The sequence below is a fragment of the Phocoena sinus genome, chromosome 4 (genome assembly GCF_008692025.1).
Source record: "Phocoena sinus isolate mPhoSin1 chromosome 4, mPhoSin1.pri, whole genome shotgun sequence".
Taxonomy (NCBI): Eukaryota; Metazoa; Chordata; class Mammalia; order Artiodactyla; family Phocoenidae; genus Phocoena; species Phocoena sinus.
Window position 1 is genome coordinate 139,807,768 of NC_045766.1, and position 15,649 is coordinate 139,823,416.

General features: G+C 43.7%; 1 protein-coding gene across 3 annotated transcripts; it reads right to left on the minus strand.

Annotated features, from left to right (window-relative positions):
• Window positions 1–3,008: 3,008 nt before the first annotated feature.
• Window positions 3,009–14,892, minus strand: PSMG1 (proteasome assembly chaperone 1). Of its 3 annotated transcripts, none has more exons than XM_032631233.1 (7): window positions 14,698–14,892; window positions 13,293–13,399; window positions 12,217–12,368; window positions 9,839–9,901; window positions 7,027–7,225; window positions 6,024–6,160; window positions 3,009–3,222 (listed from the first exon to the last, which is right to left on the minus strand). In XM_032631233.1, exons 1-7 carry the CDS (start codon window positions 14,883–14,885, stop codon window positions 3,148–3,150), a joined length of 921 nt encoding a protein of 306 aa, XP_032487124.1. In that variant the 5' UTR covers window positions 14,886–14,892; the 3' UTR covers window positions 3,009–3,147. The 3 variants fall into 3 exon arrangements, with proteins under 3 accessions (XP_032487124.1, XP_032487123.1, XP_032487122.1); XM_032631232.1 differs by having other exon boundaries at window positions 3,014–3,222; window positions 7,024–7,225; window positions 14,698–14,878; XM_032631231.1 differs by having other exon boundaries at window positions 3,014–3,222; window positions 7,021–7,225; window positions 14,698–14,878.
• Window positions 14,893–15,649: the final 757 nt, after the last annotated feature.

The following is a 15,649-nucleotide window of genomic DNA, read 5'->3' on the forward strand; positions in this document are numbered from 1 at the left end:
GACGCTGGGTGTCCTAGGACTGGGATGCACATATTTTGTACGTGCAAGGGGCATGAGTAACTGTGGTCAGAGGGCAGACCAGGCAAAATTAACGGCCTCAACTTCTCACGCCCCCTCGTCCCCGCCCCATCCACACCTTTTGGTGGTGCCCCCCTCCCCCATACTGTCTGGATGTGACCTGGGGATTACAGCAAACTTGATACAGAAGCTTGAAGAAGCACTTGCTAGTTTCTGTTCCCTCTCTTGCTGCTCTGTAACCACCATGAGAAATGCCTAGACAGTCCTGACCCAGGCTTGTCTGCTGGGGGGACAGGAGTGACACATGGAAGAGAGCCAAACCACACCAGCTGAGGCCATCCCAGAGCAGCCAGGACCCCGTCAACTCACATCAGACGCCTGACCACAGATACAGGAGCCAAGACCAGCTGACCAGGATCACTCATCCAACCTGCAGACTCAAGAAATGGATAATGGCTGCATTTAGTCTCCAAGTTCAAGTGTGAGTATTAGGCAGTAATAGCTAGTGGACAAGTTATCATTTTGTTCTTATCTGTCTGGCACTTTGGCCTTTAGGTTCGGTACATCTAGCTTTTTATGTCTTCGTTCTTACCACTGATGGGGCTCTTTTAATTTACAGACTCAAAGTCTTTCTTCACTTCAGAAAAATCTCTGTTGTCGTTCATTACTGTCTTGATCTGATCCCTTCACCAGGACACTAGCTACATGCTGGAGGCAAGTTATCTTGTGCCACCTTGTGTTATCTTTCCATTTCTGTCCTTCGGCAACTAAGGACACCACCTCAGCTTAGTCTCCAACGTAATGGCTCTGTATGATATACTGTAATTTACATGTAACAGTATATACACTTCAGATTACATACTGCACTCGTTCTGCCCTTTACTTCTATACGATGCCGATTTTAGTTCTAAAGTTAAAATTTTGTCTCTTTCAAAATCTTCTATGCAGTTCTCAAATTTTCCTTTCATCTAGCTTCATCTCATACATTCTCATTCTTTCAGAAAAATCCAAAGTCCCTGAATTTTAAAAAATAGCCGTTTTCTATAGTTTTCAATAGAATGCTCTTCTGTATTTTTAGGGCCGTTTCCTATCCTTTACATCACCAGTTCTCTTCGTGGGGCCCACGTATGTTGTTTCGGCTACTCCGCTTTGAATGGGAACCCTACCCAAGCCCGACGTTTGCCTGGAAAAGGCGACGTCCCAAGTCCGCGAGCTCTGAGTCTCTCCCGACACCTCCTGCGCCCCCCGCACAGGGCTGTGGACCCGCACACCCTACACCAAGTCTCTGGTATCTCGCTTTCCACTACGGCCCCCTCTGCTGCACTGATGACCCACCTGCTGCTTCTTGCAGAGGCTTATTCCTGGATAGCTGAGGCCGCCTGTGATTCTCTCTTTACCAAAATTAACGAGAAACCACTATCCCAGGGTATCTGTTTTTATGGTTTTCCCAGGATCACGCCTGATGAAACTTTTCCAACTACTCCACTCCTGGCCGCTCTACATCGCCAAGAATTGTGGTTCTCAGATTGGTGGGAGGAGTGCTGAGAAGGAAATGGCCTCCCCCTGGCTGCACCACGAGGTCGGCATCTTCGGCATGTGTGTACACACGTGTGTGTGTGTGTGTGTGTGTGTGGAAATACCACTCTACTGTTCACCAAAAGCATTTTTATATTTTTATTCTTACAACCACCCAACAATGTAAGCAGAGAGAATCCTCATCAGGCAGGTGAAAACCTGAGACTCGAGGGAAGTAACAATGACTGCACATTTACATTAATGCATTAAACTTTGATTTCTAGTTTTTTTTTTTTTTTTAATTTGGTTGTGCCAGTTCTTAGTTGCGGCACGCATGTGGGATCTAGTTGCCTGACCAGGGATCGAACCCAGGCTCCCTGCATTGGGAGCACAGAGTCCTAACCACTGCGCCACCAAGGAAGTCCTTGATTTCTAGTTTTACCTGCAGTTTACAGATGAGGAAACTGGGCATCTGCCCTGCTTGAAGGCATCTGCCTGAGGTCACCAGCCTGTAAGGGTTGCCCTGAGATCTGAACATAGGTTCATTCCAGGATGGATCTTCCTTACTTTCCACACTAACCCTCAGGGCAGGAAAAGACTCCAGGTCCAGCTGGGGCCAGAACCCAGTGTTTCCTCAGGGCTCTACAAACGCAGTGCCGGATGGATACATTCATTCTTGCAAGAAGTAAAATATTCCAGTTTCTATCACCCGGGCACGTTGACGTGTTATACGCGTAAGCCTCACAGCACTTGACTACGAGAGAAACCGAGCTTACTTGGGGAGCCAACAGTCTCCCCTGCCCACCTCCAACCAGTAGCAACAAACACACTGAATCTAGAAGACAGAAATGGGTAAGCTGTCTCAATCTATAACATATCAATGACTCAATAACAAAATAGGAGGAAAGGAAGAAGACATAAGAAGCACTTCTCCACTCCACCATCTTAAAATTTATCTTCACTGATGCAGGTTACAGTTTAGTTTGTGGGTCTGTGAAGCAGTGTGGCTCCTTGGAGCTCACGATCTAGTCACATTCTAGTGTAATACTCTACCGCAGTAGAGCTGGGGACATCGACACATTAACCCTGCAAAAGAGCCCAGAAAGTCTGCGTAAAGAGGCTTCTGTGAGATATTACTGAAAATGAGGAAACACAAATTTTTTGGTTTCACTTTGAGTAAACTGATTTTTATTCACACACACACAAAAAAAACCTGAAGAACTCATAAAATAGAACCTTTCCAAATAATAAGAATCACCAATAGATCATCAACTTTCAGGTTTCATACAGAATTTTTGCACCAAAGTATATATTTTTCCATATTATAAAACCTGTCGTTATCTGTAGCTTTTGAACAATTTAACTCTATTACCTTAAAATATTCAAATAAAACAATACTCCCACCTAGTGGATAAAGAAAAACGTCTGACTTATTTCAGGTGTGAACAGTACCACCATAAAAAAGGAACAAAAACTACAATGAATTTAAAATAAGTTTATTCTGTTAACATCCTCAAAATACCTCCCTGAAAAAAAAGTAACCTACAAAACAGTGCACACCGCTCCCCTTCTAGGAATGGATGGGTAATATACTCTACAAAACAATCTTTGGAATCATGTGTAAATGTTACTCTGAATCTCATTTGTTGTCATCAATTTCTTCAGTATCTCTGTGCTCTGGGGAATATTCTGGAAGGAGAGAAAAAAGGTGTTCATATAGTGAGGCTGAGCATTCAGTCAGGAGCAAGGCACACTCTCAAGGCAGAAGCAGAGAAGGGCACCAAACGTGACAGGCCCTGCCCCTCACCTCCTCGCTCGGCAGACACGACATTGAGCGTGTCCCCCCCCCCCCCACCCGAAGCTCTACCGGGACCTCAGGTCTCCCGGGAGCTTAAAGCCCTCAGACGGACATGACACTCTGCTTGGCCCACCTGAGCTCATGCCCGTCTGCACCCCAATACCACGCTCCCCACTGCTCTCCTCAAACGCACCCTGAACTTGCCAACTTCGTGCTCACGCCGCCTCCCTCTGCACGTTCCTCCCCCTAGGACTCACCCACCCTTCCAGTCCAGCTGGAGGGCCACCCTCCCCGTGGGGCCTCTCCTCGGGTCAGCCTCGCCCCCATCCCCCTGCCCTGGCTGGCACCTGGCACAGCGGCCGCCTGCGCCACCTCCAGGCTGTGGACCACCCAGCACCGTGGGGTCCACGCGGCAGGCGTGCAAGAGAATTCCATTTTGTTGACTAAATACCACTTTGAGAAGGACAGAAGAGATGACCTAAGCCAGGATGACTGTATCTGGTCATTAAGAAAACAGCACCCTTCAAAGAGCCACTTTAAAAAAGTTAATTAAACTTCCTCTCCAAAGAATATTTTTAAGACACTGGAAGCTGACTTAAACCCCACATGGCAGATGATTTGCAAGTCTGAGAATGAGTGCAGATGCTCCTGGAGCGTCTGTGCCCTGAGCACCAACTGCACCACGAGCAGAACCCGCCGGGCCCCCCTGCTGAAGCCCCAGCTCCTCTCTACTGTGCTCACCGCGGGGCTAACTGGCCGCACGGCAGTTCAGCTACAAAAGACGAAACAACTGGCCCACAGTCTGGGTCTCTCTGTTGACACAGGACTCTCTAAGTCACTTAAGTCTTGGCCCTCATGATGGTGTGCAAGGTGACGAGCAGACCTGGCGTCTTAAAACGGGGGATCGTGACAACTATGCACATCGACTTGACACAAAATACAGTGACAGAACTTAGGGGAAGTGTGAAACAGGAGAGGATAAAGCCAGATCGTGTACTACACTAGAAAATGGTAACACACCAGTTCACAAATCCTTCAGTGATTTGAAGGTGCAGAGTGGAGTCCACATTTCCCATACTACTTAGAACGTCCACCAGTGGACATGTGACGACAGGCCAAGAACAAACAGTGCAGAAAAGGTTTCACAAGGCAATAAGGAGGCTCAGGTCACACATATGCATCCCAGGCTTGGAAACTGATACCTCTCTTAATGAAGGAAGAAATTTTGGTGAAAAAGAAAAGGTGCAATGCTGAAAGAAGAGACAATCAACAAGCCTATATGTGTGTGTGTGTGTGTGTGTGTGTGTGCGCGCGCGCGCACGCACACATATGTATACGTATATATACATACACACACGTATGCTCACATGTATGTACAACTTGGAAGACAAGAGCTTACGTACAACCCACAGATTCTGTTATTTGCACAGTACCGCCATAAATTTACATACATTTTAAATGCATTCAAGTATTTTGCAATAAAATCTTTCTAAATTTGTTATTCATTTCTCATGTTTCACTATGTCCTTTTTAATGTCCCTCTTTTATTTTTCGTTATTTTATCTTTTATGGCAAACTGCCTTTCAGACAATTAGTTATGTGATGAAAATTTCTGCAGTGAACATGCATGCTTGCAGCCACAATGTCTGTGGCAAAGATGCTCCAGTGAAAGTGCCCAGAAGAGACACAAGGGCCATGGCCCCTGCTCTCAACGAAGTGGGAAGAGCCAATCGGTTAACTACAGATGCAAGCAGCACTATTAGTAACTATATCCTCGGAAGGAGATGCTAAATACAAAATAACTCAATTTACCTGAAAGATTATCCATGACTCTAGCTCATCTGAAAGATATACTTGAATTATACTAAGCTACAGTTTCACTCTTACTAATTCAACAAATGGTTGAGGGCCTTCCACACATCATATTCAGGATGATCTGGGGACACCAAAAGGGAAAACGTTCCCACAGAGTTGACAATCTAACTAATTTATGAGAGCTATGAAATGAGATGACGCCAACAGAACTTACAAGAAAAGCTGCCCTAATACTAATGGCCATTCTAGAATAAAACAAGGCTTCCAACTTGGAACAATGTTGTTATAATCTCTTCCCTTTAAGGAAGAAGTTCTTAAACCAGGAGTCCACGGACTTTCAGCTAATCTCTTAGGGAGAGGACTGGAGTTCCTAAACTACCTGAAATTACTGGCAAAACTTTTCTATACATGTTCCCATATGTATTTTTCTGGGAAAGGAGCCCACAGATATATCCAGACTGAGAACAGGGAACAGATTTATCTCATCTAGTCCCATGTAAAATTAAGTGAATAAACATGACGATAATTTGATCCATACTGTGCTCAAAAATGCCTTCTCAAAAATCACACCTTCCAAATTAATTAGTTACAGAAACTTCTTGAACAGTGAAAACATCTTTCCACACAAACATCTGGGATTTAAAGCACTGATCTATCCTGACAAAACATGAACAAAATATTCTCCAAGTTACAGAAGTATATCTAGAAGAATATGTGACGACCAAATTCAAACTGCCAGACCAGCAGTTCTCTCTTTACGCGGAGAAAAAAGGATCTCTACGTGCTGCTTAGGTTTCACACTGATACCATACATTTACGTTTGTTACTAAGTTCATTATAATAACTCAGCTATTAAGTCAATGAGATAAAACCTTACCTTAACCAAACCTTTCAAGCTTCTGGAAGAAAGTACAGGCTTAAAAGCTTCAGCTGTGATTAGGTCTAATTTCATCACATCAGTATAACATAAGTACAGAATTGCAGAGATTTTCCATACTTGACAATAACTCAGAACTATGAATATACAAGAAAAAAAATCACTTAAGTTTTCTGTTATATGATTTTGAAATTAAATACCTCTAACTCATAAAGGCTGCTTTTAAAAATAGTCATCTCTGTTGCCTCTTTTAATCAAAGCATTTACTGACATTTTGAACCAATTATAATGCACATTTCTTTCAAGCCAATTTATTTTCCTAAGTTATCTCTTGCTTTTACAATTATGTTTATTTTGCATTTTCTGAACATACTACTGAGACACATCTGGGTTAGCTAAGACACAAGATTAAAATTTTGCTGACTACACTCAAGTAAATTAAATAATAAATATACAATGCACCAATGTAAATATTTAGCCATTTATTCTAGTAAATTTAACACTGAAAGTTAAAAACATTTTATTATTAACAAATAACACTGAATTATCTATTATAACATATTAGCCACTAAAAAGTGACCATTATAATTTGATATGATGTTAGGAATAAAAATAAACTATTGAAGCAACTCCCAAAATTCAATATCTGAAGCTCCTATTCTGACAATTAAAACGTACTTTACCAGCTTCTCATACACCAACGACTTACATCTAACACTGGCTTGCATGATGAGTTATCAAAGACCAAAAAGAAACGGCAACTCGGAAGCTAACGGTTAAGAACTCTGAGCTGCTCTCATACAGCTGTGTGTCTGGAAAGTTTCAAGACACAAACCAGACGGAATATACCAGCAACTAGAGCAGTCAGTGAGGACAAACAGCAATACAGTGGCATTGATCATCATTAACGAACGGCCTCAAAAAGATCCCTACTAGTCCAACTCATAACTGCGAGTAAAGCAATGACAAGGTAGAATGTGAATGCTATGTACTGTACCACCACCTGCTGCAGGGAGGCCAGGCACGATATTTGGCTGTTCCAGCAGTGAGCAGCAAGGAGGCTCTCTGGCATTCTGTGTTTTGAGGGCTTTCAGGAAAGGAGTATGAAGACTGCTGGTAGACTCTGAAGTTTTATAGTCAGTAACATGTCGACATGTAAGAATAGTTACTTGCATATTCTTCCTTGGACAAGAGCCAAAAACCTAGCACAAAATTGATTTCAAATTAAAAAATATATATATATAATTTTGTGACAGAACAGAAACATCCCTCCAGTCGTTTATCTACACCATTCATATATATATACTCACATACACACACACACACCTTGCAGGGGTGGAACTGTCCATGGAAAAACAAAACCCATGCTTTGCTGTGCCCTCACCTGGGTCTGATCTTAATTCTGTCACTTTCTAGTTGGGTAACCTTCTCCAAGTTACCTTCCTCACCTGTGAACTAAGGACTACTTACTTACCTGAGGGAGGTGTGATCTGGATTAAATGAAGTCAGGAACAAAGGAGGCAGAGCAGCTAACAGCCAGGGATGCCATGGCAGGTAAGGCAGTCACTCAACTATGGGCCCTCTCCCGCCCTCCACAGATGCCTGCAAATTATTCTTTCTGGTTTGTTCCAGTTTGTTCTGTTTCTAAGATCACTACTTGCAATCAGTGTTGAGAACAGTGTTACACTGAATAGAAGTGAATGGGAGTGACACCCATTCTTTACTGGATAAAGTGACGTGATCAAGATCTCTTCTAACACAGGTATCTCTAAGAACGCTCCACTTAGACTACTGTTGTATCAGCAACAGGAAGTGATCCTTTCACTAATATAATAGGTTCAAGAACACTGTATTAAGGATGTTTCTAAGAACATCACTTGCAAGTTGCACTCATAAGTGTTTCATCAGTGCAAATCATTCTTAAATTCGCTTTTAAATTTATTTCAATTGTAGACTAAGTTTCAATCGCTCAAGACCTCAATGTCCACCTAAGTTGGTATTTCATGGATTTCCAGGGACCCTTCCAGCTTTTAAAATCTTTGGTGATGTAAGAAAAAAAAAAAAGCAGCTATCTTTTAAGGAAAAAAAGAGTAGATTTTAGGTCATTGCACCTTGTTTGAAAATATTTTATGAAGAGAGCAAAACGGCTATTTCAAATAGCAAGGGAACTGAAGACTTTATATTATGTGCCGTGATTTATAAGGCGACTTTAATTGTAGTGTAGCTTTATAAATAAACACAAAACTTAGCACCACATACATTTGTCAGCAGATACGTCCCATTTAAGGGCTATAACGTTACTCACAAGGCCTGATTTATCATCCTCCCTAAAATACTTATCATCTGAAGTCACAATACTTGACACCTGTTGGACTGTGTGTGATTATGAGGGTGACGTGAACCCAACAGCAGAGGGATCCGAAGAGTATCCCCAGGGGGAAAAATACTGATTAAAAAATTCTGTTTTGGAAATGCATAATTCTACATTTTTTTAAGTCTGAGAGATAAAAGCTGTTTCATAGTACAAAAATAATAAAACGCCCTACATAAATTGACAATACAAATTAATATGGCAGTTTCCTACCCTTCTGAGATCTGTTGAAAGCTATGGACCCTCTCTCTAGAAAATACACAGAGGTACACAGCATAAAATCATATATACAACCATAAGATTCACAGATCTTATTAGAAAATTCCTCATTTAATAAAATGCATTGAATAACTTTTAATAAATGTTTCTAAGTATCCCAATGGGGTTTAAAGCAGGTGTACATCAAATTTTTTATTTCTGATGAAGTTAATTGTAATACCTACATAAAAATATGCCTAAGATTTAAGTTGCAATGTTGAAAAGACGTATATAAAAGGGCTATTTCATTTAAAAATAACCTGCAACTACCAACTGGACTTCCCTGGTGGCGCAATGGTTAAGAATCTGCCTGCCAGTGCAGGAGGCACGGGTTCGAGCCCTGGTCCAGGAAGATCCCACCTGCTGCGGAGCAACTAAGCCCGTGCGCCACAACTACTGAGCCTGCGCTCTAGAGCCCACGTACCACAACTACTGAGCCCGTGCGCCACAACTACTGAGCCTGCACTCTAGAGCCCATGAGCCATAACTACTGAAGTCCGTGCGCCTAGAGCCCGTGCTCCGCAACAGGAGGAGCCACCGCAATGAGAATCCCGCGCACCACAACGAAGAGCAGCCCCCGCTCACTGCAACTAGAGAAAGCCTGCACAGCAACAAAGACCCAACGCAGCCAAAAATAAGTAAATGAATAATTAAAAAATAATAATAACCTGCAACTACCAAAATTAATGATTATTCTCTAAAATTTCTAGCTGAGTTAATTTCTTCACTGAAAAATTTGTTTTAGTGGACACATACCATGTGCTCAATTTTCCCACAAAATGAAGCCTCAACTGATCCATTCTAATGCTACGAAAAATGGATGAAACCCCGGTGTGAGTGTCACCTGAGCACCAACCCCAGGAACCCAGTTTCTCACCTCCCGTCCCTGAGCTTCCAGGCAACACTGTCAGCACGGCCCGTTTTCGCCCGTGGCTGCAACCCTGTTCTGTTTCATGGGGGTAACTTGTTCCAACTATGTCTTATGTTTTTATGACCAACGATCTTTAGCACATAGCTGATCACATCTGCCAAATGAGTTCTTCTATTCTTTATATTCTGTAACAAACTCCTACTATATTTCTAAGGGAAAAAGCAAATACTTACCCCGCTTCAACATCTGACTACACAGGTTTAAGTGTAAAGAAACTGAACCTTGATGAAGGAGCAACCCCAGAATCTCTCTTACCTTTTCCAGCCACTGATACTGCTGATCTTCAGCAACGTAGCAACTACATTGACAGAGCACAACCTGAAAATCAAACCCCGAGTTTTCTGTCAGGTCACATAAATGTTACACACACCCCACACTGTCATCGTATACCTATCATGTGAATCCCAACATAACCTCTGGATAACACTTGTTTTGCTTAATCTGCTACTGCCTTACTTATTTTTCTTTAAAATTTAAGAATCAAGCCACTACTGGCAATTAGTATCAGAGAAAAGTACACATTGACAGAGCAACTGTGATGGCTGGCACAGGAGATTCTAAAGATACTATCAGTACGTACTACTGGAGTCCTCTTTATAAAACAGAGACGACACCAGGCCTGCTGCCCGTCCGGGGGTGGGTGGTGCCACACACTGTGAAGATCAAACTCAAAAAGCGTTATAAAAACATTAAGTGCTATCAGGACAGCAGCCCAGCAGCATCTCAGCCCAGCGGCACCCTAGGACACTGCTGATGCCTGGAAGGCAATATTATTCTAGACACCATGTCCAGACCATGTGCTTGAAGTGAAAACATGCAATGCACAATGCTGGAAAAGGATGACATTCCGGATTATTAATGCTTGTGGAATGATAGCATCCATAAAAGTCAACTTTGTCTTCTATTGAAATATCGCCAGAAACACTAACACTTAATGACACAAGTGGGAAAAAATGAAACACAAGGACTTCCCTGGTGATCCGGCAGTTAAGACTCCACACTTCCACTTCGGGGGCACGGGTTCGATCCCTGGTTGGGCGGAACTAAGATCTCGCATGCAGTGTGGTGTGGCCAAAAAAAAAAAAAATGAAGCAGCAGCACAAGAGGGAAAAAGAGGGCCCAGGGACAGGGGGAAGAGAAAGACTAGATATGGAATTAGCTACACACAAAGATTCTGGATAGTCAAGAGACACCCAACCAATCAATGGTATAACTAAATGCAGTAACAAATTTCTACCGCTTGACCTCCATGATGTATTCTAGAGTGAAAACTTCCCACTAAGGATCAGATAAAGAACATGCTTTGGGACTTCCCTGGCAGTCCAGTGGTTAAGACTTCGCCTTCCAACGCAGAGAGTACAGGTTCGATCCCTGGTCAGGGAGCTAAGATCCCACATGCCTCGGGACCAAAAAACCGAAACATAAACCAGAAGCAATGTTGTAACAAATTCAACAAAGACTTTAAAAATGGTCCACATCAAAAAATCTTAAAAAAAAAATGCTTAGTTTCCTTATTACTTATTTCCTATAAATACTGGATGTTTACAAAAATCCTTATGTAAACTTTAATAACTTTGGATAACATATTACCAAAACAAACTGTAAGTATTACAAAATCAAATTTTATAGTTTTCAAGGCTAACATTATAGTATTATGGAATTACTGACTTCTTGCATTGTCTGAATCCCTGCCCCTGGCCTCTGTTCAAGCACTCAACAGCTGTGGAACGGCACTCTGTCAGACAAGCAGGTGGTGAGACAGACATCACCTGCCCGGCCACCTCACCTGCCTGACCTGTCTCCCAAACCGCCCAGGACACTCCTTCCTCTCAATGAACCCAAGGATAGGGTTAGGACAAACGGTTCCAATGAAATCACTAGGCATCAGCTACAGAGTTATCTTTCATAACTTAAAAAATCGGGATGAATTAGGAATTCGCTGGCAGTCCAGTGGTTAAGACTCTGCACTTCCACTGCAGGGTGCACGGGTTTGATCCCTGGTTGGGGAACTAAGATTCCGAAAGATGAGGGGAGCGGCCAAAAGAAAAAAAAAAAAAAAAAAATCAGGATGAATCAGGTGAGGATGAAAGCTTAAGGTCAACAGAATTGTATTTAGAATGCACGAAGCATCCATTTGCTCAATGTTAACTGAGTCCCTAGGCTGTGCTCAGCATTGGCTGAATACCGGGTGGGTATACGGCGACAAAGCAGAACTCCCTGCTTCCACAGCGAGTACGCATTTTCCCATGTTTACCTTTGCCACCTTAAATCATTCTTTGAATGTGGGCAAAGTTTAAATATCTAATGTTTCTGGTTTGTTTCTAAAAAAAGTTATTTCAGAATTTCCTCAGAAGTTTACCAACACACCACGTTAACATTTATATAAACAAAAAAGTGACGTTGTTGACCAAGTATGCTTCAATGAAAAAAGGCTTTTTAATTAAAATTTTTTTTAATTTTAAAAAGTAAAAATAAAAAAACAAGAACCAGACAAAAAAGTGGTTACCAACACTGCCTACAGGCAGAATTCCTCAGCCCAAAAGGAGACATAAAGGAACATGAAATTCAAAGGAACACTACATAAATGATGCCTAAGGAACCCCACTTAAACATACAAGCCAGGCCCCACATACCGAGGGATTCGATTTTAGGTGATAAAACACACAAAAAGCCTCTGTGGGGGACAGGTGTGTAGTGTCCACTGTCCTACACCATTCATTCCAGAGTTTAGCACAACCAACTTCTTCCCAGACTCCTGAATTCATGATGAATGATGACAAAAATGCTGTGAAAAACAATTCGCATAAGTTAGTGTTTGGATCCGCAAGTTGCATTTTCTATTCAATAAAAAAGATATTCAGGTTACTTGAGAATCTTAGAGCTGAAAGAGCCATTGAGACCATCAACCTTATGCACACCATCGTCTTGCAGAAAAACACGCTGAGGCCTCAAGAAGTTAAAGGCCACACCCTGAGTACAGGTGGTACTGGAGCCGGGAATCGAGAAGACAGGTTTGCTGACAGACTTTACCAGGCACACACTGTAACACCCTTGTGGAAAATTTCAGGCCAGGAGAACTTCATGTAAATGAGTCAGCAATTATTTACCACGTACTCCTCTACAAGCACTAGGGGTACCTTACAGGGCAAGGAATCTGCACTGGGGTTCCCCAAGGCTCTCCTCCACGCCTGTGAACCCCCTAAAACGATACAGGTGTGTGTGCGTTGTTCTAGCTGCACTCTGCACCGTTCTGGCTTTAACCTATCAAATGAATTCATATATGTGAAGATCTTAGAAACCAAGTACTGAAAAATGTAGCAATTATTATTGTCATTTTTAGAGTGCTCCATATGTCTTTAAAGGAGTTGGTTAACTCAAAAGGGGGCCGTGTTACACATGCCACCGCTGCCCTCCCAGTCTGGCCACGACAGGCCCAGAAGCCTAAGAAAACCTGTATACTAGAAACTGTGTTTCCTTGACTTCGTAAGTTCCCAAAGCCAAGAATATTTCCTCTAAATCTCATTTTTCAAGCTTATCAAAAAGACTGCTGCACGAGCAGGGATAGAATTCACTCAGATACAAAGTTACTCTGCTACGACTTTTTCTAAAAAAGTAACAGACATTAGAAATCTTTTATGGTGGAAATAAATAAGTAACTTCAGCTTTTGCTCTTTCAACAAAATGTGTAGTCTAATGCACTTGCACTTACCTACTGCATTGTTTCCTATAGCAATTATAAACTTGGAGCAAGGATATTTTTCTAGCAGAGAAACTTCCAAAGTTGTTTTTGCTTGTCTTCGAAGGAGCCGCACCTCCCTAACACAAGAAACGAAAGACGAAACGAAAGCAATTTAAATGTAATCAGTACTATACTATGACAAAAAGGCTACTATAAGTATGATTTTGTATTAAGTAAAATGCAAACTTTAATTCTATAAAAAACATAATTATAATCCTAAGGAGACAATGGATTCAGGCGACGGTAACTAACAGGTAAAACCCTTTGCTGCAAAGTTCCTGAACTGTACAAGAGGGATCAAGCTGTCCAGCTGACCCACTGATCAATCCATCTTAGGACCCCTAAAAGTGGGACAACTGGGCACAGTGTGCAGTAAGAAACTGCAAATACCACCTCTGAGGCATCCGTGCCAGCAAAATACTGACCAAGCCTCTTAGAAGGAGCTTCCCTTTACAGGAGATGCAGGTGATGGACACACATCTGCATAAATGACACCAAGAGGAAGCAATCAGGCAAATCCAGAGCATGGGACAGCCTGCAGGACAATCAGTCTCTCAGCCAGGGTGAAAAAGGAGGGGGACTGCTCCAAACGAAAGGAAGCACAAAAGAAGAAACATCTAAATGTAAGGTGCGAGCCTGGCCAGGATTCTGATTTCCAGAAGCCCACTGTAAAATGTCACGTCTGAGACAACTGCATAAATCTGACCACGGACTGGCTATTAAACAGTATCCAAAAAGTATTATTAATTGTTAAGGAGGATGACAGCATACGTAAGACAATGCCTATATCGTTGAGACGCATTCGGAAAACTGTAGCGGTGAAAGGCCACGGTGACTGGGACCCACCTAGGGGGTGGAGGAAGATAAAATAAATGTGGCAAAATCTTCATAACTGTTGAACTTACGTGACTGTATGGGCTTAAAGTGTCATTTTACTATTTTCTCCAGTGTCTGTGTGTTTGGAAATAATCCATTTTTTAAAAAGACATATCCATCTGCTACTGACACGTAATACTAACTGAGGCGTGCGGCGGCGAAGAAAGTTCTAAAAGACCTGTCTTATGTCCATAAACCAAAGACACGACAAACCTGGGGCGGGAAGACAGCCCTGCAGCGCTGGAAAACCTAACAAGCCCGCAGGAAACCACTTGCATCAAAGCTAAAGGATGCCTTTAAAGACGCGAGGATCCGACGGCTCCACGGAGCCTGCAGCAAGCCCCGCGAGCCGCCTCCACCCGGCGCCCCCGGAACTGTCTGGACCCCCTGTGCCCCTCGAGGACCGGTGCCGAGCGCGGAGCAGCCGCGACCCCTGCGCCTGCGCGTCTGCTCCTGCGCCCGCCAGGCCAGGTCTGCGACGTCGCGCCCAAGACCTCACCTCTTCCGCGCCAGTTGCTGCCGGACCTCCCCGTCTTCGGGCGTCTCCCTCCTCCCCTCCTCTTCCTCCTCCTCCTCGTCCTCCGTCCCGGCTCGGCACGGCGCCCTCACCACCTCCCCGAAGAACGTGGCTGCCATAACCGCCCTCACACCCTCCCGGCCGAACTGCAGCTCCACAGCACGACGCATGCGCCCCGCGCAAGCGCCCCTGAGCACCACCACACACCGCCCCCCCCACGGGGGCGGGGGTGGGGGGGCGTGGCACCACCCCCGCGCATGCGCCCCGGTCCTTGCGGCGGCGCAAGCCCGGAGCGTTTATTCTTCAGCCGCCTGAGCTCGGCTGGGCCACCGAGAGATCGGATGACTGCGGGCTAGAGAGGCGAGAAACGAGAGGCGAGCCAGGGGGCGGGGTCTCCCGTCCGGCAGGTAACGGGCAGAGGAGGGGCTCGGCCGCCCCAGCCCCAGTTTGTAGCGCTCCGGGAAGAGGGCAGCCAGGTTGCCTTTCCTTCGTTAAATCCGTTTCCGTTTTCTTCTCCGTTAGGAGTGACTGGGTGAGCTTTGGTTTATTAAGCACCCGGCTTCAAACTGCGACCGACCCAGGTAGGTGCCAGCCCGGCGCGTCCTAGGGACAGTGGACAGAGGAGGGCAGGAAGAAATACAGTGCTTCGCGGTGTTGTAAAAATGAGCCTTTACTCTGGCAATAGGAAGTCACATTTCAAAAGCTGATGCTTGTCAAGCTGATCTAAAAGACTTAATGAGAATGCAAAAATAGTTGCTTCTTTTTTAAGACTTGGCCATTTCTAATACAAAGTTTGTTTTCGTTTTAAATAGCCTTTCATTAATAAGCAAAGTACGTAATTTTTGAATTGGTTCTCATCTTTCAAATTTAATCGAGACAAAGTTAACGGAGCACTAATCCAAGCAGGAGAGAAAAGGGACACTATACCATAGTT

Excerpts from the sequence above, each read along its gene's own strand:
- PSMG1 (XM_032631233.1), bottom strand. The coding sequence starts at position 14,885 with ATGCGTCGTGCTGTGGAGCTGCAGTTCGGCCGGGAGGGTGTGAGGGCG. Across the intron at positions 13,400-14,697 it reads CAGCAACTGGCGCGGAAGAG|GGAGGTGCGGCTCCTTCGAA; the intron begins GTGAGGTCTTGG and ends TTCTTGTGTTAG. Across the intron at positions 12,369-13,292 it reads TATAGGAAACAATGCAGTAG|CATTTTTGTCATCATTCATC; the intron begins GTAAGTGCAAGT and ends TGTTTTTCACAG.